Below are 27,235 nucleotides of genomic sequence, written 5' to 3'. Positions count from 1 at the left end.
TATGAGATTGTCAGTAACCACTTTCTTCATTTCAAACTTTAAAATTTTCCATTCATAACATATTTAATATACTTTTCAAGAGAGTTACCCAGCGCTTCTACCGTCTGAAACAAGGAGGTTTTGTTGTGAATATTTGAGGATAATGGTGCAAGAGAAATTTCCTGTTTTGTCGATGTTGTCTCCAGACAGAAATTTTAGTAGCAATATTGAAGTTTATTGTGTTTCTTCGTTTGATAACTGTGACATCAATCGTCTGGAATTTTCCTGTATTTTTTAACGTGTCGGAATATTTTTGTTTTGGTGAAAACACCTGGTATTTTTATACATTTTTATATTGATACAAATATGGGGAATAAATGTATTTTATAAAAAAAATATTAATTTATATGATATGATTATTTATTTCAAATTAGAATACATTGAAGATTCAAATTTATGAAATAGTTTTGTAGGTGTATTTTCATGTTGTATGATGCTGATGAATGAAAGATGAAATGAATGATTTTACATATTTTGTACGTCTTTGCTATTTAACATTTTTTTTCTCCTATGAGAATCTGAGAGTTTAATCTGTTCAATCTGTGCTGTTGGTGGTTGGAAAGAATTATTGTTTATTAAAAGCAATTGTTCTAAAAATGGTAACATTGTGTGCAATGTCCGTTCTTGGTGGATATATATTTTTTCCACCAATCTTTAGCATTTCTCTCTCAATAGCACGTTTTCTTGAGCTCTGGCAACAATAGATGATGTATGTTATTTCTTTATACTTTACTTTTGCGGTGTGTCATTTCCTGAGAAATAATATCTTTTGAGGTAGATATATGTGTGTGCATTTTACCTTAACAATTTTTTGGCCTTTCTTTTCTTGTAAAGTCGCACCAAGGAGGGCAAGTGCAAGGGAAAAGAGATAGGGGACAATGAAGATGGTGCATGGGTCTTTTTGGAGTCTCTTCGGCAGACACACCCTCCTCCTTAGTTAATGTGGGTCTGTGCTGCTTTTGAATTATGTTTATAGTTTTCTGAAGAGAGAGGAAACCTTTTTTTCCCCATGCTGAATGGACGTCTCACTTACGTATACTTCTCTCCTTGTTGCTCATCTACGCCTGAGTGCGATTTAGGGGAGGGAGGGGTAACAATGAACTTAAATACTTATTTTGAGTTGAAAATTTCTAAGTAATGGCCTCTACACACTAGAGAAAATTATGTCCATATTGAAGAGTTTTACTTACACAAGTACAGGGAATTTGCTTCAATATGGACATAAATTGCTCTAGTGTGTAGATGCCATAAATAATATGAATTTGGCGGTAAAGGCTGGCCTTTGAATTTCTATCAGACTTTTTTCCTGGAAAACAGACAATTTTTTCATATAAAAAATTAAAAAAATAAAACATGTTTTTGTCCACAATAACTCTACCAAGGGGTTAGTGGTCAGCAGACCTACGGTTTCAGTCGTCTCACAGCTTAAGCCGTAAGTCCGTATAGGGCATTACTTTAAGCAGGTTTTGGGCTTTGGGACTTTTCTCATTAGTATAAGACTTAACACAATACAAAAACCAGGCTATTCCATAAGAAGTTTTCATTTTTACGTGATCATCAACGCTTTATTCCAGAGGTGTGCAAGAAACCGTTGAAACCGAATTAACGTCAAAATAAGTTTGTTATAGTAGCGTTTTGACCATTGATGTACATGTTTCATTTGACGTTAATTCGGTTTCAACGGTTTCTTGCACACCTTTGCTTTATTCAATTAAGCTATCGTAAACATTATTAGAACAGATGAGCGTAGTTTTGAACGTAAATTCATTATACAAAAATTGTCTAAAAAAACAAGCACAAGTGAAACTAATGGAATGTTTAGAATAGAACCAAGAAACCATTAAAATATCCAAATTAAGTTTCTGGTTCCACAAATATATATGTGTCTTGACATTGTCTTGATGGAATAGAACTCCGTTCCTATTGTGCAATTCTATTTGCTTCTGGTCGATTCCTTCTAACGGTGTATTTTCTAGGTGTTCGATTACTTTTTAGAATTCAATATTTGGCCCGATGGAAGTAGCTCTTGGGAGACAAGAGCGTAGCCATGTTTTTTGCAAGATAAGGACAAAATTTAAATTATGTTTACTGGTATTTGAGGGAAATATACTTGGAGGATTATCCCCCAAAAGAGTATTTTTCGGACGCAAAGAACAAGAGTATTCTCGAGATATCGCAAAAGTAGGAACTGTCCTCTAAGAAAATTCCGTTTTTGGTTCTATTTCTATATCGATTATGAGAATTTCCACGGATTTAGAAAAAGGTACAAAAACGTTATCATGTATCTGAATAGCCTTACATGGAGCAAATTGCACTAATACTTGAGAATAAGGGAAGTGTACCAGCGATCGGCAGTGTTCCTCGGATCGTCAGGTTAATACCACATTGTTGCTCCAAATTAAATGATTTTTTAAAAATTATTAGCTACTTTTTACCATTTAACTCTCACAAGAATACAGTGCATTAACTTAAATTTAATTTATAAAACCAATTTTCCCTGAGACACTTGATTAAATTTCTGACGATCCGAGGTACAGAGCGCAAGTTTGCAATTACACATATTTTTTATTAATTTAATGTAAAAATTAAAAATTCAAAAGCACAGATATAATTAAAGGGATCACTAATGTATCAATTAGCAAACATAAAAATATCAAATAATGTTTTGTGGATTATATTTTCAACTAAATATGGAGCATGTCTCTTAACATTCCGATCCGGGGTACTCTTCCCTTACAATTACAGAAGAAAGTTCTTATAATTAAAATGCTTTAGACCTTACTCGAAAAATCAGAATAAATCCTATTAATTTGATTTAGCTGATTTTAAGAGATTCAGGTTGCTGTTTTTTTCTAATCTATCCATTAGTTTTACAAAGAATGAAAATTACCTTGAGTTTAAAAACCAGGATTTAAAGAGAATTTTGCTGAATTTTTACGTCTCACAGAAGCATTTCTGCAAAGCTTTTTTTTTAAAATTAATGCCAAACCGATTTTAATTATTTTAGGCAAATGTGGGAAACTCTCAAGAGATTGCTTAAAAGCTCTTCTAAAACAACATTGTAGCTTTCTTTAATAATAGTTGATCGAAAGCTACACTAGTCGTACCAATAATATAATACACTTAAAATCCAATTTGAATAATTTTGCACTTTTTGAAAAAAAAAGATATGATTTAACAAAGAACCTTTAAATACAAAGGGGATTTTTTGAGTAAAGATCACCTTAATGTGAGCTGAATCTTGATAGTTTTGAATTATATTTTTTTATTTCTCTTATTAAAAAAAATATCATGTAGGGAAACGAGCAACGACCCCTCTCCGCTGCTCCCTTGCTAAGCCCATGATAAGAGATGATTCCCTTACAATGCCATCAAACAAAAATCAATAAATGTCAGACGCATCATGCTCAACCTTGTTTTTTTCACAGGAAATCAAATAACTATATCGACTTATTATAAAGAACATGTATTATCCCATTAAATTTTTATCACCGGTAGTAGTTAACGATTAAAATGAAAACGATTCCCTTTAATATAAGGATATAAGCCTGTTTAATAGAAATCCTTCTAAAATTTAAGTTGAATTATTGACGAATATTTGGGCCCATTTTATATCCATTTGTACGCTCTCATTTGCCAAATGTTTACTGTAGCCCTTCTTCAATTTGGTCCAGTTTTCCCCTATATCAAGTGAGAAATGTGATGGTGGGGTGTCTTCTTGCAAATGCGGCAAACGAAAACATACCAAACAAAGTGTATACGGCGATGGTGGATAGAAAATTCCTTCCGTGGCAAAAAGGAGAAGATATTTAATTTCTTCAGTCACTGAACAACCGTCCTCGAAGTCACGCAGACAGTTTGTTGTGTAGTATACCTGTGTGAGTTCCTCTAATCACAAATTCTCTCGGTGTGACTTTTTTCTGCTTTGCAACATAATTCTTGGAATATTTCAAGTGATTTCTTAAGTCTTTTCCCAATATCAATGTGAAAATTATTGGTTTGGTATGCAAATGGGGACTCCTCGCAAGTGCAATGAACCATGTAAATAGTTGTGCAGAAAAGGAGGGAAAAAGAGTAAATTGCAGGTGAAGGTACCAATATAGTAGCCCCTCTTTGCACACGTTCAAAAGTGAAAAAAATGCTTCTTCTTCAGTGGTTTTTCATTTCTCCTACACCCAGTTAATTAATAGACTTTCTTCAGTCATTTTGCAATAACTGATGGAAATTTATTAAATAATTTGTGAATACGATATCAACACTGAAGATATTTTCAAGGGAATCACCATCATGAAGTACATTACGGAAAATTGGAATCAACACAAACATGGGATTATTGGTATTCGGTGGAGACAGTGGATCGAAGATGAGTTTATGACGAAACGGTAATTGATTAAATACAATTCCCATATCATATTTTTTGGTATTTGCTTTAATTTAGTTCTATTGTTGTCAGTTAGTATTAAAGAAAAACAAATAAATTTATCAAGCGACGAGTATTGTTATCAAATGGTGGCACATGTTATCGCAAAGTGAAATTGATTCTCTTGGTGAAGTTTTGAAATTCCACAATCCATATTATTGCTTCCTTCTATTTATAAAACTTTTAATCTCATCACACAGAGAATGGGTGTATTAAAGACAGAATTTGCAGTTTCTGATTTACGGTAGAATTAGCGTGACATTTTTCATATATCGCAGAAGAGAGCGAAAATACAAGAACATATTGATTGCAAAAAAAACAAAAGTTCTGTGTTTCTCTGGTGTTGAGGGACTGAAAATTAAAAAGACTTTAAAGAAGTCGTGAATGTGAGAAATAGGAAAAAAAGAGGCGTGTTATTTACAATTAGTTTAGTGTTTAAAAGGACTTTTGAAAGTGATATGGAGTTCAACAAAAGAAAGAAAACTTCAGTAATTTTAATGTGATTCTTAGCAGTTGGTATAGCAAAATGTTGACGATTTCTTCTCAATGTGGCATGAAATAGCGTCATTTGTGAAATTCTAGTGTGAAGAAATCACATAAAAGAGAACCAGTTCTTGTGACTAATACTTCATATGTCTGAAGTATGAGGATTCTTAAGAAATATTGGTAAATGTGTTACATTCCATTTGTATATCGTCTGTGATATTGAATTCTGCAACCTTACCGTGCAAATGGGTTATTCTTTGAAAAGGCAAAGAAGAGCGACAAACGTCTACAGAAGAAAATACCAGTGATAAACCCAGATAAGATTATGGTAGCTGAGATTCATTACGAGAGACCTCGGAGTGCTTAAAAATGCGGAATGTGTAAAAATTCGGTTTTGAGTTGAAATTTAGGGGTTAAGGATCATGTCGAGCCAATTTTATCCAATTCGGCCTCCAAGAACAACATTCTCGGTGCGATTCTTTACCCCTAAAATTCAACGAATAATCAATTTTTTACGCGTTCCAAATAGCAAACACTTCAAGTTGCAAGCAATCCGAGGTCCTCTGTAAAAAATCTCAGCTTCCATAAGCTTATCTGGGTTTATCACTGATGATTTTCTATTTTAATTAGTTTGAGTACAGTAGACTAATAGAAGAAAAAAAAGTTCAATGAAATCGGTTAATAAACGTTAGACATAGAGTCTGGTGAATTTAGATTTAGTAATTGTCGGCGTATATTAAGGTGAAGTTGGGACGGATGGGATCCATCGTTAGAAAAGTCTCGATCTCAGGTACAATATACTAAAATTTCATCAAAACCGCTTTATAATGGCTCTGGCACACCTTTTAGATCAAGAAAATTTCATGAAGTCGAATTTCGTATCCATTTCTTTCTCACATGTTTTGCATATTTCTATCTCATTCTCTAGCACTCTTCTTCTTATTTTAAACATCACACCAAATTCAATTTAGCTCAATCGAATTTGGTATGCGAAAGAATGAGATAGTCATATGCAAAACATGTGAGAAAGAAAGGATTTCGAATTTCGACTTCATGAAATTTTCCTGATCAAAAAGGTGTGCCGGAGCCGGAGCCATAAACAATGAAAATACAGCCAGGTCAAAATCGGGTCGAGGAACATCGAGGGCTAGAACTTAGCTATAATATTTGGGGGTGTCTCAAATTGGCGAAAGAGGGGGTGGGGATAGGGTGAATCTGACATCACCTACTTCTAACCGTCCATAGACATTTAGCCTATGTCGAAAATCATTCTTTCCGTTCTCTCTTCAGAAGTGGACAGGGTAAACGGGACGAACGTGACGTCAATTAAAATTGATTTTTGACGCATCGGATCGTAATCTGTGAGTGTCAAAATGTGTGCATGCAAAATTTCGAAGCGATCTGATGAGATCGAATTTCACCTCGAACCAGAAAAGCTGAGATTGTAATGAATCTCAGCTAAAATATTTCTAGTTCCGTAAAATCAACAGAATGCAAGCTTCTTGCATTTTTAAATTTAATTCCAAATGTAATATATGTATTTTTATTTATTTATTTTCCGCGCTGCTGGAGGCAAAGGGAAATCTTCTGTGTCTTAGGAAATTATTCTAAACATTTTCCTCCATATAATTTCATCCCTTTCAGGATTTTGAAAATTCGGAATTTTGGCTTTCGGGATTTTTGTTTTCGGGATTTTGGCTGCCACCGGGGTTGAATGTGAAATATTCTGGAAAATAAAAATGATGAAATTAGTGCTGAGTATCGGACATCATTAAATTGGACAAGTTTAAAATAATAAAAAATCCAAAACTATCGTTATCCTAAAGAAGGTGTCAAAGCGTCCCAGTTTTGGGAATGCTTTAGGTCAAGTTCTAAACCGATTTGAACCAATTTATAAATCACTCAATTTATCTCCCAAAACATCTTAGGATTTAGCATAATTTGATCTTCAGACGAAAACTAGTTCAATAGCTCTTCATAAGTGATTGGAACCTGTTTCGATTTACTCGACTTTCGACTTGTCAAGAGTTTTCTAATGAATCCTAAATCGATACTATTAGGTACGTTAAGAAATATACTCTCTGAAGCGTTTTTAATCTTTGATTTTGAAAACCTGTGATTAGGAATGATTCAGCAGTGTTTTCGTATAAGAACGAAATGTTTACCTAGGCAACCTGAAAAACTTATTCCAAAATTAAAAAAATCGTATAAATTTTCTTCGGACAATTCTAAAAAATATGATTTTAGAGTGATAAGACGGAATGCAGAAAAATCAGAAAAATGTATGTCATGCTAATGGTGTTTCGGCCGTCTTCTGAGGAGTTTCTTGAAAGTTTCAACTCGTAATCTCTAACAGTATGACCTCTAGGTATGATAAGATAGATGGATTAGATTTAGATGAACAGATAGACATAAAGAGAATTTACTTGGTTTAATTATGTTTAATCTTAAATTGTGTTTCATTCCCAATAAACATTTATGGTCAAAAACTGGGCAAAATGACGACAAACGAGGTCTAGAAATGTACGAAAACTCGATACACACTGGGCAGATTGTCGAAAATGGGGAATAATCTGTCGACATACGGTCGACATCACTTTCGACAATATTTCGAAAAAAATTTTCCAAATATTTTCCAATATCTGTCCAATGTCCAATTTACAAAAGTCAAAATAAATTCCACAACGAGTTGCCAGCTGTGAAAAATTATTTATTCCGGTTTCGGATGGAAGCCAATTTTCTGTAAATGCTATCCGAGAATTATTTCCACAAGCAGAATCCTATGGAAGGTGGTTTATTCGTAACATCTGATTTTTGTCTTTAATTTTTCTCTTGTTATTCTTTACTTCTTTTTTTTTTAATTTTAAACATTTCGTAGAGGAATGACCCCATTTGTGTGATTAATAACATTCCACTTGAAAATAGAGCAATTAATGTGAGGATTTATTGACTAATTGCAATAGATCTAATTGATTTATTGCAATGATTTATTTAGTAAATTTCACAAAATAAAAAAAGGAAAAACTAAAATTGCGTTTCTCATTAATTTTTATTTTTATTTATGATGTGTTTCATGTTGTATAGCTTTACCTTCCCTTACACTGAGAAAAAAGAGGGTGCGATTAACATTTTTTCCTCAGAAATTTAACACTTTTTAGGTGTAAAAATATATCAACAATTTTTAATGTTAATTTTACACCCTTTTAAGGGTAAAATTAACATGCAAAAAGGTAACTTTAACCCATGATACACCTAAAATTTACACCGATTTTGGATTAATACTGCAGGGTAAAATTAACATTTTCTGAATGTTATTTTAACTTTTTCGGATTTCTCTCAGTGTACTTAGAGGTCAATGGGAGTCTCGATAAATAAATAAGCTAAATAGTCAAAGTATTTTAGAAATATAGAATCCCGAAATCGATTCCTCTCTATATTAATCCGCGTTCAGTAAAATTTAAAATTACTCTTATGCAATTTGTATACTATCCTGAAGAGTAGTTTTGAGAAGTTTCCATTGATAACTCAATCATTTACTTCGGTGGGCACATCTTCCCTGTCCAATGAGAAAAACAAGAAGCTGAGAAATTATTCATGGGTAGTGTTTCACCTTAAACAATCATTTGAAGATCAATTGATACACTCTGTATTTTATGAAATAGAATCTCTGTGTAAATTTCCAGGTACTATACAGTCATTTTTATTTAGAAGTATGTCTCATATTTTTTTCTTGATAAATTGCACAATACCCTAGTGTCATTTCATGAGATTTTCCTTCACTCTCCGCTCTCATCCTTCTGGATTTAAAATAATCTGCAATAAAAAAAGGTTTTGTGTGCTCTTCTCGTATATTCAAATGAGAGGTGGATTTTTTTCTGGTCAAATTTCACCAGGATGGTGTATAATTAGTAGTTAAATGTGAAGGTGGTTACGTCCTTTTTGTAATTATAAAAGATCCACATGTGACGGTGCACCTCAATATCAGCAGGAAAAAGGATCCCTAATTGTCTGCTGAAGTCTGCAGAAAAATTTCTCATTCAAAAGCATATTTAAATTCAATGAAGAACTATGCTTTTTGTTTCCCATTTTGCATTGTGGCATTTTCATTTTATGTTGAAGCTTGTGGTTCTTTTTTGCTCTAATTTCCTTCATGTCCCTTTTATCATAATCATACATATTGGGAGAGTTCTCTTTGCTGTTTCTTTTAACTGACAAATATGTATATTTATATAAGGCGGTTTAGTCAAGACAAAAAAGAGTGTTGCACTAAAGAGGAGAGGCAGAAAAAAGATGAACCAGAGAGGAAGAAATACAAAAAAAAGAATATTTTTTTATGTAGTGAGTGGGAGAAATGTGATTCTGCAAATAAACGCCCTCAAAATAGTGAGATGAAATGTTTGGGAAGAATAAAATAGAGGAATGTGACTCTCTGTGTGAGATATTTGAACCACTTACATTTGTCGACATTATTGTTTTCAACTTCTCCCTGAAGTAACTTCTCAATAGATTATTATTCTTCCTTGTCACTATTATTGCTTCTCAAATGAATCTTTCATTTCTTTTTCTTTTTTCTTATTTCGCAGGCCAAGACGTCGATCCGGATCCAGTATTGTTGTTGTGGGCGGTGAAGATTCCGTGAAAGATCATCACCACCATCAAGCGAGTGACTTGGAAATGTTAACGATGCTGTCTGTAAATCAGGATAATGGTGAGAAATTGAAAAACGTTGTCCCTTTGGGGGTTGGGTTGTGGGAAAAAGGAGACAGAAAAGGGGAAAGGGGGTGGAACGTAGGGGAAAACTGGACAGTTCAGGTATGAACAAATTTCCCAAAATCCAAAAATAATCATAAACAGAACTAAGACAGTATTATATCCCATGATGTACAGTTAGTTTAATAGAAAATATTACCATTTTTTTAATTTTATTGTTTCGGTGAGTGGGCATGAATGCCAGAACGTCTGAAAGACTGTGGGGCAATTTTAGACAGAAATGGGGCAGTTTCGAGAAGGAAAAGTCTTTATTTGAAATTTGGAATATCAAAATGGATTTTATTCACTCTTTTAAGTATTTTATTATTATTATTATTATTACTGCTTTTGAGCTAGTGCTCTTGAAAGCATATTTCAGAAATACAGAGTTTAGAGAATTTCATATTTGAGTAATACCGACCACCGCCGTCTTAGCGTTGGTGACCAACCTCCTATTTCGATGTCTTAAAAACGCAATAATATAGTTTTGTCAAGGCTATTTTCTAGACTTTGGGCACTCAATGGGACAAGTGGTACAGCACTCGTACTATGATGCAAGTGTCCCAGGTTCGAATCCCCTTTAGGTCACCAGGAATTTTTCTGGCGTTCAAGGTGTTCGGATTGCATCCAGTGAGCTTCACTGCACTTGATTCCACGGGCATGGGACTGAGAACCTCATCCCGTACAAGAACAAATAATAATGCATGCCTAGAATATCCCCTTACGGGAAGGCCTAGCTCTTTCATGGAATGTTGTGCCAGCATTATTATTATTAATATTTTCTAGACTTTACTACTAATTTTTATAAGGAAGAAAACATAAGGTTTGGTTTTATCCTCATGAACTATTCTATTTCGATAATTATATGCGCAAATGAAGGAATCTTATGGTGTAATTGATTACAGCATTAACTTTTATCGACGGCTCTTATTAAGGGTCGAGAGATCCTTAGATTGTCTTTTGCGGTTGTGAGATCGAGTTTCCTCCGATTTGCTACGACTTTGTCACGTATAGTAAAATGCATTGATTACTTTCATCGGTTGCTCTTACCTGTAAGTGTTTTCTGATGGTGATCCAGGTAATCCAACCGAAACCTTTGACCACCTAAATATACTTTTAGCTCGCATTGAGACTTGGGCAACTCAGAATGGCCCCCATTTCAACCCTAAAACATTTCAGGCTCTTATAATATCTAAAAGGCCATTGTGTGGTTCGATTACACTTCTCACAATTTGCGGGTAATCCATTCCGTTTGTTGAGAAAGCACGCAAGCTCGACGTCATCTTCTATTAATGTTTCTTCTCCTCTTATCGCACTTCTTATATTAACCAAAGAGTTAACGTTTCGAACATATCGCGAGTTCACGCCAAAAAATACTCGACTACTCTTGATTTAAGCGTTACTCATACCCATAATAACCTATGAGGTGAACGGGGTGAACTGTTTCTCACAGCGGATTGTGAAATGCTGCAGAGGCTATCCGTGACCTTGTACGATTGTGTCAGGTACGCTTTTGTCTTTGGCCCCCGTGATCACATTTCCAAGCATCGTAACATCCTGGTGGGTTGTGATCTCCCATCAATTCTCCGTCTGAGAGCGGTGTCGTTCCTTTTCCGTTTGATCATCTCTAGGAGGCCGCAATACTTAAGCCCCACTCTGGATCCTCGGGGCCTGTGACAGGGTCCGCGGAGTTTTGGTTTCTAGAGCTAACTCTCTAGAGCTAAGCGAATGCCAAACTATCCGCTGACGGAATAGTAGGCCGCGTAGGTCACTTCTTGATCACAAAAAAATCTTTGTCGTCACAAATTTATTCTTGAGGACCTGAACTTTTTTTTTAAAGTGAGATTTGTGAGGAAAAAATCGTGAACGTGGAAAACTGGTACTAGGGGCCTGTAGATGGTGGTGACCCGATAAGATTACTCTTGTTAAGGGTGTTTTGACGTATTCGCAGCTTAGGATAAATAATTAACTGTCTGCATTATACTATTGGAGGGCATGATCCCTTTCTGTTTAAAGATACACACCCTCCACCTCTTATTAAGAGAGCTAACCCTAGGCACTAGTCTAGTCACATTGTGCACCCATAATCAACCTTTGGGGATTCATAAAAACGGTAGGGTGTGACTTTAGCGACGGAACTGATTCATTTTACACAAATTGAATAGAATTGGTTTGGTCTGGACCCAAGAAATAATTTTTTCTCAATATAGTCTTATAGAATTCCCGAATCATAGCTTATCAGAAAGCCTCAAAGAACGATTTACTTAAATAACGCTTATAGACTACCTAAAATAGTCGTTGAGACCTTTATATATCAAAATGGCGCACCATTAAGGGGCTCAAGTGACTCTATAAGCATTGCTGTGAAAGGAAACTGAAGAGTTCTATGAGACAATCTTATAAAACATCTATATATCTTCTGAGAGAATGCTTATACAATACTCTAAATTTATTATTATAAACGGATATGAACCTGTTATAAGACCATAATCAGAATAATTAAAAGAATCACAAAAAAAGTTTTCGCTTTTATACATATCTAATTCTATTTGATGCATGCTGAAATAAAGAAATTACTAAGTTTTACAGCATCTTCTCAAAGAATGCCTCACATTCTTTGTCAGTAGTACTCAAAGAACTTCCTGAGCATCTTAGTAGTGCGCCACTTTTACATATGAGGGTCACTGAGACTCATTCGGGAGTACTACAAGCGATGTTTAAGAAAAGCAGAGTATCGTATTTTGAGAACGGTACAAGCCAAAATGAAGGAGAAAATACTTCTTGGACGTATTTTTACATATTTTTCCCATAGTATTTTTTTTATAAATTAAAAAGGTGCAAGTGCCACTGAAGGACAAAAATAAAAAAAAATAATGGTACAAACGGCACAAACTGATAAAAGTGGATTACTTTAATTCTTTGTGGAAATCATGATATTTTTCACGTGGAAAAAGTGTTAGTGTACTGAAAGTCTAAAGCGGTCTTCAGAGTTCAGACTAGAGGTTTAGCCCAGTTCCCGAAGGTCTCAAAATCCTGAATAGCGATCAATTGTATTGATTTTTGAGAACCTAATAGGTCACTTATCTTTAATAATGCAATCCTAAGTTAAATTTATCCAAATAATCGTAATTGATAAGAAATTAGACCAGTTAAGCCATATGGCTGAGTCTTAGGTCTGAAGCCCGTATAAGATTTTAAGACTATTTGCAGAGCAAATATGAGAATCTTATAGAAGTTTTTAGTATTCTTTCATATTGTACTCATTGCGCTCTTCTATCCTAATAGAAAACTCACAGCGTAATTAATCTGTTTTCCGGTTTTATTTATAAATTGGGAAGTAATAATGGCAGAAGGCTCTAGAAAATATTGAGCAAATCGATAAAATAGGACTACTTTGATTTTCATTAAGAAAATGACTAATATTTTCACGTGAAAAGGATTGTATACTGAAAAAAAGTCAATAAAAAGAACTTGTAGCATACCTTGAAATAAAATTTATAAGAAAATAGTTCTTAAGGCTTTTGTTCTTATAAACACATACTTTGAGCTTGATGTAAGTAAAATATTATAGAAGATATTTTCTTGAGAAGTATTATCTTATAAAAAGGGTTTCTTAGGATTGTATTACGCTTCTTATGAGACATTTATGTCTCTATCCTATAATTTCGCTGTCAGCTATTTAGAAGATCATTATGCGATTATTTCAAGTATTTGGTTCTATTAGGCAGCCAATTTGCTAGTTGGGGAAGGAGTTACTTAACTTTCTAAATGAGCATTTTCAGTTGTTTTAAACTATAGAATAGTTTATTTATCGAACATAGGAAAGGAAACTGCTCCATGTCTCATGCGACTGCTTCATCTTTTACTATATTTAATAGATAAATTATAACGGTTCTGAAATTTTGTTTTTGGATATCCCAGAAAGTTTCGTAGTGATGCAATTTTTTAAAGTCAATTGTAGAACCTAAAGAAGCTGAGCTACAAAGTTAATGGTTTTAGTGAACAGGGGACTCAAATATTTCTTTAGGATCATAGAGGATTTAGCTAATACCTCGTTGCAAAGGGGTTGCAAAGCACTACGAAAGTTAAAACTGCCCAACTCTCCTCTATCTAATTCTGAAGAAAAAGTTCCCAACGATGTTTGAAAAATGTTGGATATAAATTACATAGCTTTTTTTTAACTGTGTCCCTTGTAATTAGAATGTTGTGTACTTGAGAGGCCACTAGAGGCATATATCCTATATTGAAAGACAAGTTTAACTTTTAAAAAGGAGGAGAGAGAGAGATTGTAGCAATGTCAGGCAAAATGAGGAAGGCACTTGAAAATATGTGAACTATTTTTCACAAGATGAGACGAATTGAGAAACTTTTTTTCTTTTTTTTATTCCGCGTGCTGTTTTCATTTTTCCTATTTTCCCTTTAACCACGTTCATAAGCCTAGGCAGTGCTAAATTGCTTAGGGGTGAATTCCACTTGAAGCGAAACATTCTTTTATATGCCCTCTTAAAGAAGGAATAGAAGGAAAATATTTTATTTAAAATTGTCTCCTTTTTCCCTTCTTTTTTTTTGTTGTTTGTACATTACATTCAATCTTTGCCTGTTTGGGCTAATGGGTTTTTTTCTACTACTTTTTTTTTCTTTCATTCTTTGGGACATAGGTCCGCATAGAGAGATGGCTGTAGATGTTCCGGATTCATTTATAGCACGCAATAAGACACCACCGCGGTATCCACCACCACGTCCACCTATTCAGGTAAATCATGGGAGTATTGCGATGCCACAGACACAAGTGTCCTCCGGTAGTACCAAATCGTCCGGCCATGGTCATCAACAGAATGGCTATGGTGGGGTGTCCTTGGAGCTGGAACCTCTCAATAGTCTCAATCATCATCATCAAAAGGATTCACCGTCAATTGATGATACAACATCTCATGATACAGTGAAGAAGTGCTCAAGTAAGAGCCCTTCATCACTTGGTTCAACGTGCGAATCCATTGGATTTGACTCAATGAGCTATCGGACTAAATCGAGAGGTTCACTGAGCACAAGAAGTTCATCATCGGGCGATTTGGGACCACCGGAGTATGATTTGGGACCACATAGAGAATTACCCGTGGATGTCCCAGATACATTTGTGGAGATTGTTAAAGCACCACCAAGGTATCCGCCGCCAAAGCCACAAATTGTCAAGGAGGTGGCTAAACACAAAGAACAAACCACATTGCCAAAGGGGCAAGTTGATAAGCAAATGCCACAGCCTCAGGCTCCTCCAACCAGAAATACCGAGGTAGATTTTCATCCCCATCAACATACATTTTTTTTACTCATCTTTTCTTTTGTCATTGGTTCTTGAGCTTTTTCCTATTTTAACAAACCTAACACAGTTGTTTTTTATTTGAATTTAGGACTAAAACGCATTGACTACCGAATGATGGAGACAGTGAGCCAAGACTCATACCAAGTGACCGTAGAAAGTTACGATAAATCGGAAAAATATATTTTATTAATTTTTCTCTATAATTTTCTATATTTTTAAGAAGAAAAAATATATTTTCTAATTTTTTTTTTCAGAAGAAGAAAATATATAGATCAAGAAATAAAATAATATAATTGACACGTGTCATGGATTATTAATTTTGATGGTATGTGTCTTGGCTTACTATAAAAATTGTATTTGGAGTTTTCAGTAAGTTTTCTAATTTCTTAACTCTTTCCGGACCGCAGCATATACTGCAAGCCAATTTCACAATTTTTTAATTAAAAATATCTAAGCTCAGGAATTAATTGAGGTCCTACAAAAAATATCTTACATTTAAACATCCTTATGCCCAACGCACAATAACTTTTGTTTAGTAAACATGTTTTTGAGATTTCAATGAGAGTGAGTGAGATCTAAATCTAGTCATCTCGCTCATTCTCATGGGAAATTTTGAAAACATGTTTACTAACAAAAGTTATTGTGTGCTGGTCATTATAATTTGTAATCATCCTCAAGAATCGGATTTTTATCAGTTCTGAATAATTAAAAAACATTGTTTATCACAGAATATTCATATGCTGCTTTGGGTACTCAGAGTCCCAAAAGAGACGAAAGAGTTAAAAAGGTGTTTAACAAAGTAATCTTTAACGTAGCAGCTCGCTAAGAAAAATATTATTGAAAACAATTTAATTTTAAAGATTCTCAGGTTAAATTTTAAAACCTAAGCGAGCACTGCTACGAGGATAATCACCCGGTCAAATAGCCGCATTATTCGCTTAATGAATTTTCGTTACCTTCTTTCATTTAGGGGACATTTTAACATGTAAGGTTATGGTGTACTTAACCTCAAAAAAAAAAAAATTGGGATCTAAAACACAAAAAATCTTGTATAAATATTCTTGATACCATTCAAAATTAATAATTATAATATTGATAGTTTTCTATATCAGAGAACTTCATTCTCTTATTTAGAACAGAAGATTAATACGAAAAATTTTAGGTTATGTTAAGCCTTCAATACTTTTTTTTGTGTTGAAAGTGTTTTGTGCGGAAGTTTTTAATCTTGTAATTGTGGAAAATTTTTAAATATCATCCACGAATAAATAAGGAAATAATTTAAAATTTTAAAAGTTTTAAGTACAGTAGAGTTCCTCAAATTTGAACATTTGGGGGGGGGGGGTATAGATGACATTTCTCACTCCTTAAATTTGAACAATATTTTCAAAAACATAACGGAATTCATGTGAAATACACTTTTCCTAAATTAAGAAAAATAACTTTAGAGAATATATCAATGTAATTTATTGTGAAATAAATGGAATTTGTTGCAGAAGTTAATATAATATGATAATATTGAGGAAAAACCAGAGAAAAATGGAACTCCACGAAAAACTTTCTTCACATAACCTCAAATTTTACAATTTGAACTCAACCGTCGTCGTTCAAATTTGAGGATCTCGACTGTATATCAAATTTAACCTGAAAAATATAATAATTCTCGAACATTTGAAATTTCTCTTGAAAGTCAAATTCTGATATAAAAGATTCTACAGTGTGTTTTTTTAAATTGTTGTACTTTTACACAGAGAATGTTAGTATGATCTCCATTACTCAAGTAGTAAAGCAATTGCTTATAGCAAGAGATTCTCGTTAATTTTTGCGTGGAGGCAGGATTTTTTCTCTTTGATTTTGAATTGGATATCATTCGTTCTAAAAGATACTCCTTTTATACAATTATGCACCTTTCGAATTTATAGGTTACAAACAAACAAAAATAAACAAACTTAACTTTGCATATACAACAAAAAAAGTACATCAAATTCATTTAGCACACATAACCAAATGATATATATCCAAAGTCTAAAAAATATGATAAATGCAATAAAGGAAAAATTGCGCTTAAAAGTTTATTATTACGAGATAACCTTAATTTTGAAGGTTAGGTCATACATAACCTAAGATTTTCAAAAAATACCTTTTCTGAATAGGAGAGATAGGCCCAGTAAAAGTGACAATGAGGAGGAGTTATTTGACATTTTGAACATTTTGTTTCAGTCAAAAAAAGTTAGACTTTTCCTAAGTTTATGGGTTTAGAAATAGATGCTATTCGGGATTAAAACATCAAAAATAAATTCTTTTTCATTTAATGTGCAGTTGTTTTTGAAATGCTTAACATTTTCAATAAAACGTAAAGCAATAATACAGTAGACCAGAGGTGTGCAAGAAACCGTTGAAACCGAATTAACGTCAAAATAAGTTTGTTATAGTAGCGTTTTGACCATTGACGTACATGTTTCATTTGACGTTAATTCGGTTTCAACGGTTTCTTGCACACCTCTGCAGTAGACTCTAGTTCAATCGGCTCTTTTTCAATCGGGCGAAAAATTTTGTTAACAATTTTTACCCAAATCTCTCGATAATTTGCATGACATTTTGTCCCTTATGCCCGATTGAGAGAGAGTCTACAGTAATACAGTAGACTCTCTCAAATTCGGGCATTTGGGACCGAAATATCACCCGAATTAGAGAGAAATTTGGGCGTCAAACTTTTTCAAATGCAACGACTTTCTGTTTATCTACATTCTTATATCAAGTTTATATACCGATATTTTATTTAAACTCCATGGAAACCCTAAATAAAGCAAAATAACATCATAACTAAGAAAAACCATGGAAATTTTAAGCATATTTGCTTAATTTAACAAGATTAAGAAAATGTGAAAAATGCCAAGAAACTTTTTTTCAAATATAACTGCTACCCGCATTAAAAAGTACTTCGATCTTAAAAGAGCCGAATTAGCGAGAGTCTACTGTATTTAAAAAGCATCAATCTTTATGCTATTTCATATTTCCCTTGCGGAATATTAAAACATATTTTTATGAGCATCAAAATAAATTGAAATTCTTTATTTGGCTATAAAATTTTAAATTAAATTATCCAATTTGCTGATATTATTCTAAAAGTTTCCAATAAATATAAATAGAACATATTGAGGTTAAGGCTAATCTACCATAACCTCACATTACTAAAAACTAACATTATTTTAATTAAATTAAAAATGTTAATGGTGGCGGTAAATTCGAGTCAATGTGTTTATGCTTTTGTACTAATTTTCATTTTATTTTTTCCCCTCAATAACATAATATTAATTTACAATACGTCATTAATTTATTTTTTGATTGCACGTGTATTAATTGGTTAATTTTATTCTTTCGTTTAAATTTAAACTTTCATTCACATCAATGAGAGATTTTACGAAATTGTAGCACTTGTATTTCTTATTTTCAAATTTTTACACACTAACCACTTCCTTCATATTCATTTTCACACGCATTTTCGTTCATGTTTCACATAAATAAAAGTCGAAAAAAAAACTGAGGCAATGAAAATGAAGATGAAAGGTATTATAATACTGATTTACACAAAAATTGTCTATGGAACTTCTCTTAGAAAGACTGCTTCTCAACATGAAATTGACACGAAAAAAAAAGAAGAAAATAAAACAAGATAGAAAAGAAAACGAATGAAAAATAATGTATGAAACTGAGTAAGAAACTTGATTTTATTAGTTAGACATAATTAGAATTTAGACGTAAATTATTTAAGAGGAAGAATAATGGCATTAGTGAGGAGGAAACTGTGTACAAAAATAATATGTAGATTCTTCTATAGATTGTCTTCTTGTAAGAATTGTAGATTATGGGAATCTTCTATTTTTTTGCTACTTTGGTGTGAATTAATGTTTTCTTATTTCTTGTTTATTTCTACTTTTGTTCTTGGCACAGTTAAATGGATCAGCGAAACCAATACCACCACCACGTGATCACCTGAGAATTGAGAAGGATGGCCGGTTGGTAAATCGAGCACCAGCTCCACAAGTGCCCGATCGCAAAATAACACTTCAGCAGCAGACACCGGGTCAAATAGCACAAATTGTCGAACCTACCCCAGAACAATTGGACAGCATTAAGAAGTTCCAGGTGAGTTTGGCTTATTTCCACCAAAAAAAAAGAAAAGAAATAATAGCTCCCAATCCTATCGATGGAAGTGAATGCCGTGGTGATTGTGTTTGTTTATTTGAGTTTAATTAGGGAGAAAAGTTTCTCTATTGAGTGCCGGTGTTCATTCATGAAAATTTTAGGTTTGAAATTAACTTTTTTTTTTTTTAAAAGTATTTTTTATTAGCTCGATTGCTTCCTAATTGGAGGAAGTGAAAGAAGAAATGAATGTATATACTCTGCTAATTCAAATGGTCAGTACTTGTTTACCTAGATTGGGGGACTTCGTCAATGTGGTTGGGTATTCAAATGCACAATAATTACTCAGGTGTATTTGGCTTGAGGGGTGAATGAAGAGTCAAGAGACGAAAATATCAAATATAAAACCGTATATAAAATGGGATTCAGAGAGACAAGAGTCAATGTATAAAATGTATATAAGGAATTTTTATTTGAAAGTATTGAAGATAAATGACACGTTATAAAATTAGGGTAAGTGTGCCAAATTCCGGCCAGCTCGAAATTTCGGCCATCATTTTTGTTCCTAGATTTTCCATGAATTTTTAGTTTTTACATACTCTAGAGATTATACAATGCAAAAGAATAACAAAAAATGTAGCTTCGACAAACGAGATGACGTGAAAAAGATATTGGAAGGATTCCCGAAGGGCAAGGAACTATGAGAATGAAAGTGGCCGAAATAGGGCACCAAAGCTATGTCTATATTTTTATTTATTTTAAAATGTATTAAGAATGATTTTAGAGTAAATAAAGACGGTAAACTCTTTACAAAGTTCCAAGCAACACTCTTTAAGAAGAAAGAATTAAAAAAATCAATTTGAATTTAAAATATTACATTTCAAACTTGAGACTTTGACGCTTGCATGCAACTATGCCGAAATTTGGCACACTTACCCTATATGGCTGAGATATTTTATGAATATGGAATTGATTTTGTATATACTCCGCGTGGTGTAAAAAAAAACTATATATAATAAAGAATAAAAGAATTTAAAGATGATGTCGAAAATGGTATATTAAATACTGAAAATCTTGGTGAAATTATGGCAAACGATCTAGACTTTATGTTCTTCATGGAGTTCTTCCAACTCATTTAACCTCTTTTACCTAATTAATAATAATTTTGTGGGAGCGAAACTTTTGCAAACTCATATTATTGCCGTTTTTTTTTTATCTCAAGTGATGGAAAAGAAGAAGAAAAAAAAGTTTGTAAACTTTCTAATTTTTTTTCATGTTTTTCTTTTCAACTTTGCAAGAAGTTTAACATCTCACAGAGTTTTGTCTAGGGTATTATTATTATAAAAGTAACTTTCAATGCTTTCGGAGGATATATACCATTTGCAATAACTGTAAGTTTCAACATGGATATTATTGTTTTTACTTTCAATAGAAATTTTTCTTTTTTTTTTAAACCTTTAGGAAGGAAATGACACAGACAGTATCAATAATATTTTTGCATTGGTTTTTCAAATGATTCTTGCTTTTATCAAGACGAAAATCTTTAAATGTAAATAAAGTTTTAAAGTATCTTTGTTGTGTCTTTAAGATACTGAATAATTTAAATCGGTTAGATTGCTTAATATTTTCCGTTAAAGATCTTAGAAAATATTGGAAACCTCTGATTTTGACTTTAATGAAGAATCTGAACCTTATTGTCATTTTCGAATTGATCTAAAGAGATTTATGATCAATTTTATGTTTTTTACTAAGCAAAATTGGTTTTTATACTGATCCAATTTGAATTTTTTACTTTTCTGGTATTTTCTCATTTTTGCTGCTAATTTTATAAATTAGACCCATTTTTTTAATTCAGATTTTATAGTAAGCAATATTTAATATTCACCTGATTAAATTGAGAAACAAAAAATAGATTAGTGACTTGAGAGTTAAGAGCAAAATTTATTGAGTTTCTTTTTCCTAAAACTTCAAAAGTCACAATCTATTATTATTTTATTATTTGATTATTTTTTTATTATTATGTGAAATGCCATAAAATATATTCAATGTTTGAAAAAAGGGTGCGCAGATCTACTCAAGAAAGTCTGTCGATATACGTAGGACAATTGGCACAATGTTTTTTTTTTTGTGGGAAAAGGTTTTTTCTCTCTTTTTGATAAAGCGTAATGTAACTTATATCCCCTATATCTAGCTAATGTGTTAGACACACTTACGATTTAAGCCGAGAGAGACGGCTTAACGTAATTATAATCAAAATAATAATTAGAATAAATTCTCATCAGTTTCACACTAACTAAGCTGTTTCTCGGCTTAAGCCGAGAGACGGATTAGTCATAACATGATGGAAATGTAATCTAATCATTATTTCGATTAAAATTACATATAAGGGGAAAATATACGCTGTGCTATATTTCTTATGTCCTTGGAAAACCTAAGACGAGTTTTCGAACTTTTCGAAATCAAATCTTTCGAAATTGCGTCATTCTACAAGATGATCTTATGATTAGATCCCAATTAGACTCGGGTTGATCTTCAAATAATTTAGCGCGTAGAATTTATTGATAACATTTCACCGCAAACTATCGGCCAGCATTTTTAAACGTCCTATTTTTTCTCTCTAATTTTTTTGCGCCCTAAATTTTCGAGCTTACCTAGTTATCTAGATTGACGGTTTTTAGCCTTCTAATTTTTGAGTGTACTTTGTTTTTAGAGCGTCCTAAATTATTATGTTCAATATTTTAGTAACCCTTAGTTTTCGACTGCCTCGCGCGGCGTCCCTAACTTTCTGATGACCAGGGTGACCGATCCATTTACCATCCCCCTTCTACTTACTCTATTGATACACTGAGAGCAAGCATGTGGCAAGTTAATTTTTTTATATGGAGTTATTTGAAGCCAATTCCTTAATTGATCTCGGACTCAGCTCACAGTGCTCAGAGGAAAAAAATTATTTAAACAAAAATTTAATTTATTTATCTCTCCATACGGTAAGGTATCTTATAATATGGAAAAACTTCTCACTTTTTTTGTTATTTAGTGTAACGGTCGCGAGTGCAAAAAAATTCCCATATAAATTTAAATCGAAGTATGAGAAAGTGGCTTCAAATTTCAGGCAACTTGCCAGGGGCGTGGCTGAGAGTTTAGGATCAGGGATTAAAGGCTCTTTGCGTAAATTTTCTTTCCGTTATCCTTTATTGCCAAATTTAACGTGGTAAATATTGTCCAGGATCATCTTCAGCCTATATAAGCAGAGATGAGGAAACTTCTTACTAATTTTTGGTAGAATATTAACAGTGGTTAGATCAAGTGAATGAAAGAACTGAACTCCCTCCGGATGCTTCAAAAGGGTGTAATAATTTCAGGATAGGAAAACACAAAAAATCTTTGTTAACTTTCGGCACTTTAGCTCGCCTTCCTCAGCGCCAGTGGTCAAATCTGTGATCTGTCTCTGAAATTCTATCTCAAAATTCTACGCACTACTTCAATTAAGGTTTCAGGATTATTATTATAGTTCTTGAAATTTGTCCTGACGCATCCGGAGAGAATTCAGCTCCTTAATTCACTTGATCGTCTTATTAATATTCTCAACGTAAGTTTATAATAAATTATGTCAATTTGCAGTTGCATCCCTGCAAACTCCTCTAAAAGAAGCTAAATATAAGAAGATGTTTCGAAAGAGGAGCATTCTGTTGATGAGGGAAATACTTGAACGGGGATGTGCCATATGAATTTCAATATGAAAGTTTATTATTGAGTTAATTTAGCGAATTGTGGTATATGATAGCACTCGTGAGAAGTTTTCGCAAAATTGTGTGGGTGAATTTATGCAAAAGATAATTTCAACAGAGAAAGATTCCAATATTGCTTGTTCGAATGTGGAATTAATTTGAGCTTTACAAAGTATTATATTATTGTTGACATATATTTCTGAAAAATATTGTGCATGCTATCGTGGTTATTTTACTACGTGTATATTTTACTATTATATATGTGAATTATATGACCATTTGATAACGCACACACTTTACTGTTTTATTTTCTGTGTGATTGAACGAGTAAAGTGAATTTTTCCTCATCTTCCTTTTGACTCACTCTCACCCACAAACCAGGGGGAAAAGTACATGTAATATTTTCCAATATATCTACACTCTTTGTACCTGTCTTTTTTCTTCTTTTAGTTGTTTGTGGACGATAAAATGATTTTTCGTTGTATGAAAAAATAATATAAGTTATAAACGTATACTAGTAAAGTGTTTCAAGAGGGGGAATATTTGGTGTGGCCAGCAAGTGTTCTCGTACAAAACGCCAAGGAGTAAAATGAAAATTCATGTGTGGTCGCACAACAATCAGTTTTTGTTGGAAATCAATTCACACCGCACGTTTATTAGCATTTGAAATGGTATCGGGAGTGGGATTTTTTATTTTTCAATTTTATAACGCATATTAAATCTTGTGATATATTGAAAGTGAAGTAAAAAAAAATATGAAGTAATTTTTTCTTAGGTTGATTATTCAATTGGGGTTGGAGGTGGAAAGTTAAATTTTAAAATAGTGGGGTGTAGTGAAAAGAAAAGAGTTTAATATATCACAGGAAATGTAAAAAAAAGACCAAATGGTGATTTCATAGAAGTATAATCTCTGTGTAAAATTTTCATTTGTTTCTCTGAGCTTTTGCAAAATTTATGACCATTTGGTTGGGACTTCAAGTGAATTTTCATAGTGATTATGTCACTTCTAAACACATAAAAGTGTTCTTGTACATAGTAAAAAATATGTATTGTGAAAAAGAAATTACCAATTCGCCAATAAGAAGAAGGTTTTCTGCCTTGTGAATGTTTTTCAAGAGAAGACTTTTTTTTTGTAGCAAAAGTGTGACATCACTAATTAACAATTCTCAGGGAATTTTAAATTTCTGTTTTTCTTTCTTGTCACCCATCGTGCTAAGTCGTTTAAGTGTTATTCGAATGTAGTTGTTAACTTACAGGCAGAATATATTTTTCATTTAGCTAGCAAACCTCAATGTGATAAGAAACGAAAGTGTATGCTGTCTTTGCAGTACAAGTAAAGACAATTGAATAAGTTTATATAGATTTGGAGGTGCGGTTTAGCAAAATTTGAATTGATTGAAAAGTGTGAAAGTGTGGGAGAATGTATGAATCTTTTCATCGGCAACATCACTATCAGGCATGATTAATACTAAAATGAATTTTTTGATAATAGCATTTGAACAGCAATTTTAAACAAAAAATGCCTCTTCCCCCTTTTTTGGATTATCTGCAGGAGCAACTCCGTAGACGACGAGAGGAAGAGGAAAGAATAGCACAACAAAATGAATTTTTGAGAGCTAGTTTGCGTGGTTCACGAAAGCTCCAAGCTCTCCAAGATGGTCCTATTGTCATCAATCCCATTGGGGTGGAGAATGAAGCATACCTGGAGGATGAAGAAGTGGAAAGAATTATAGGTAAGTCAAACAAAAAAAAAGTACATGTGCTATGGTATGCAATTTTTGATTGAGCAGAATTGTTGACTGTGAAACGTAGCTTCCGTTTATTAATTCATCTCCATTTCCGCTTCTATACCTCGGTTTTTTTTTTCACCAATCTACTCTACACTATTGAGAATTACAACTTTTTTCTGATCCTATCCTCTCCAAACAATGTAGCCAACAAAAGCATTCATGGGTTTTGTTAGCCATACTATTAGGGGCTTTTTCTTGCAGTCAGAATGGAAAAATCAGCGAGTAGTTGTACAGGAAACGAGAGAGAATGAAGAGTGTAAGGTCAGAGTAATTTCACGGAAAAATGGAACATTAGAAAAAAAATACCGAGAAAAAAAGTGATATTTAGTACCTTTTTTTTAATTTGAATCTTGTCGTTTATCTGTGGAAAAAAATGAAATTTTTGCGCTAGGGAAATATTTTTGCAAGTAGCTTACAGAAATCCCGGAATTTCATATTTCTTTATTTAAAGTGGATTTTTTTGCTTAACGAATAAATATTTGCCGAGATGGGTTTTAACGTCAGAAGCAAAAAATAATTAAGTAATGTTAAGATAGAAAAAGATTAAGATCACTTCTAAACTGTTGTAATAGAACGTGACCTTATTAGCTTATCAACAGTCAAAGTAATAGGAACGGATAGGAGTTTTCTCTAATTTCCCAACTGACCAGGTGTTAACAGTTGGTAACCAGCTGTTAACAACTCTGTTAACAGAGTTGTTAGGTTGCCTAACAAATTCATCTGACTTTTTGTTCCAAAATGAGACACTTTTGCGTTCATGGTGGACACTAGTGGAACTAATAGCTAAATTTTTAGCTGTCGCTGTTAACATTCTGTTACCAGAGTTGTTACCATTCTGTTAACACCAGTGTTACTTCTGTGTTAACAAGAGTTTTTCAAAATCGTTTTTTACTTTTTTAAATAATAAAACATTTTTTTAATTAAATTACATTTTATTTCATATAAAAAAATAAAGAAAATCACAATATCTTAAAAATACCGAATGAGGCAGGAATTGTTGCACTTATTCTCAAGCTGTCTGGTGCTGTCTTGTCTCTTGCCTCCTTGCCTCTTGTCTCTTCCCTTTGGGATGATCTGTCAGAATTTTCTCCGTGCTAGACTTTCCCAAATCCGCTTTCAGGCCCACAGGTTCATGTGATTCATCCTCAGGATCATGTAAGAAAAAATAAAAAAATTGATAAGTCTAATTTTTGGTTTTAAGCAGAAATGTCGGAACGGAAGTTGAAGATCCTGAAGAAAGTATGCCAATAAGTGATGTAAAAAACACATTTTAGGAATTTGAGCAGATCTCTGGCCACAATGACGATCAACAAAGTATAAAAATTCCGAAGTCCGCGTACTCGTGTAACTTCTGGAAAATTGTCTATTTTTTGGAAGAAATTTCCAACCGAAGGTGGAAAATCGTAAAAAATATTATTCCAATGAGGGTTGTGGATTAGACATCCAATTTATTCTAGTCGATTTTTGGTCAGCGTGATAAGAACAAATGTGCAACTTCCGGAATGCGGACACTTGCATGATTTCTTGAAAATTTTCTCGTTTTGGATAGAAATTTTTAGCCGGAAGTGGAAAGTCGTGGAAAGGGTATACCAGTGAAGACCTTGGATGGGAAATCCAAGTGATTTAGGATGAATTTTTGCAAGCAGAATGCGAAAAATATATCAAAATTAACAAGATCGCGCATTCACACAATTCCTGGAAAATTTTCTATTTTCGAGTGGAATTCTCTGACCGGAAGTGGAAAAATAGGTAGAAGGTACATCAGTGAGGGCTATTTATGATGCATCTAAAGGATTCTGGTCAATTTCAGGTCAGTAAGACGGGAAAACACGTTAAAATCTGGGAGGTTGCGCATTTGCATTATTTGTGGAAAATTTTCTATTTTTGGATAGAAATTTCTGGCCGGAAGTGGAAAATCGTGTAGAGGGTATATCAGTGAGGAGAATGGAAAAGAATTCTGGCCAATTAGGGGCAAGCAGGACGTGAAAAACACGTTAAAATCTGGGAGGTCGCGCACTTGCATAATTTGTGGGAAATTTTCTATTTTTGGGCGAAAATATCTGGCCGGAAGTGGAAAATCGGTTTGGAAGTTCATCAATGAGGGCTACGAATGCGATATTTAAGGGATTCTGGCCGATCTCAGACCAGCAGGACGTGAAAAATCGGAAAATCTTAAAAAACCACGAATCTACGCAATTTCAGGCACTTCAGAGAGTATTTCTTGAGGAAAATAAAGAAAAAACTTGCACACTGATTTAAACTTACCTGTCAGAAGAAAAGTTTTCCACTAAGATACCGCAAAAAACTAAATTTTATAAATTTTCCGAGGTGGAAAATGTCCAGATGTCATCCTGAACAAGACGCGTTTTAGTTACGAAATTCGCCGTTACGCTACTCGTGTGCTGTACCTTAAAAACTTGCCAGCGTTGGTAACAATTTTAGGCCAACTCAATGCTACTTTCCACTGTCCCAAAACTGTTACCAGCGCTGTTAACATTCTGGTACCCAGAGCTGTTGGTTGTTAACTTTGGTCAGTTGGGTTAGATCATTCCATTTTATAGTATTT

The 27,235-nt window shown here is 33.4% G+C and overlaps 1 protein-coding gene across 7 annotated transcripts in view; it reads left to right on the top strand.

Annotated features, from left to right (window-relative positions):
• The first annotated feature begins 3,746 nt into the window (after nt 1–3,746).
• LOC129800363 (protein PALS1) overlaps nt 3,747–27,235 on the top strand; it is a 44,593-nt gene continuing 21,104 nt past the window's right edge. Inside the window, exons 1-5 of one of the 7 annotated variants that reach the window (XM_055844700.1) lie at nt 3,747–4,421; nt 9,529–9,653; nt 14,353–14,981; nt 18,960–19,154; nt 24,432–24,612. In XM_055844700.1, coding sequence (XP_055700675.1) covers nt 4,327–4,421; nt 9,529–9,653; nt 14,353–14,981; nt 18,960–19,154; nt 24,432–24,612 — 1,225 coding nt within the window. In that variant the 5' untranslated portion in view covers nt 3,747–4,326. Of the gene's footprint in view, nt 4,422–4,480; nt 5,126–9,528; nt 9,654–14,352; nt 14,982–18,959; nt 19,155–23,504; nt 24,336–24,431; nt 24,613–27,235 lie in introns of those variants that run through there. The other 6 variants (XM_055844715.1, XM_055844723.1, XM_055844708.1 and 3 more) reach the window with 6 other exon arrangements.

The sequence above is a fragment of the Phlebotomus papatasi genome, chromosome 1 (genome assembly GCF_024763615.1).
Source record: "Phlebotomus papatasi isolate M1 chromosome 1, Ppap_2.1, whole genome shotgun sequence".
Lineage (NCBI taxonomy): Eukaryota > Metazoa > Arthropoda > Insecta > Diptera > Psychodidae > Phlebotomus > Phlebotomus papatasi.
This window is presented reverse-complemented; position numbering and strand designations above follow the sequence as displayed.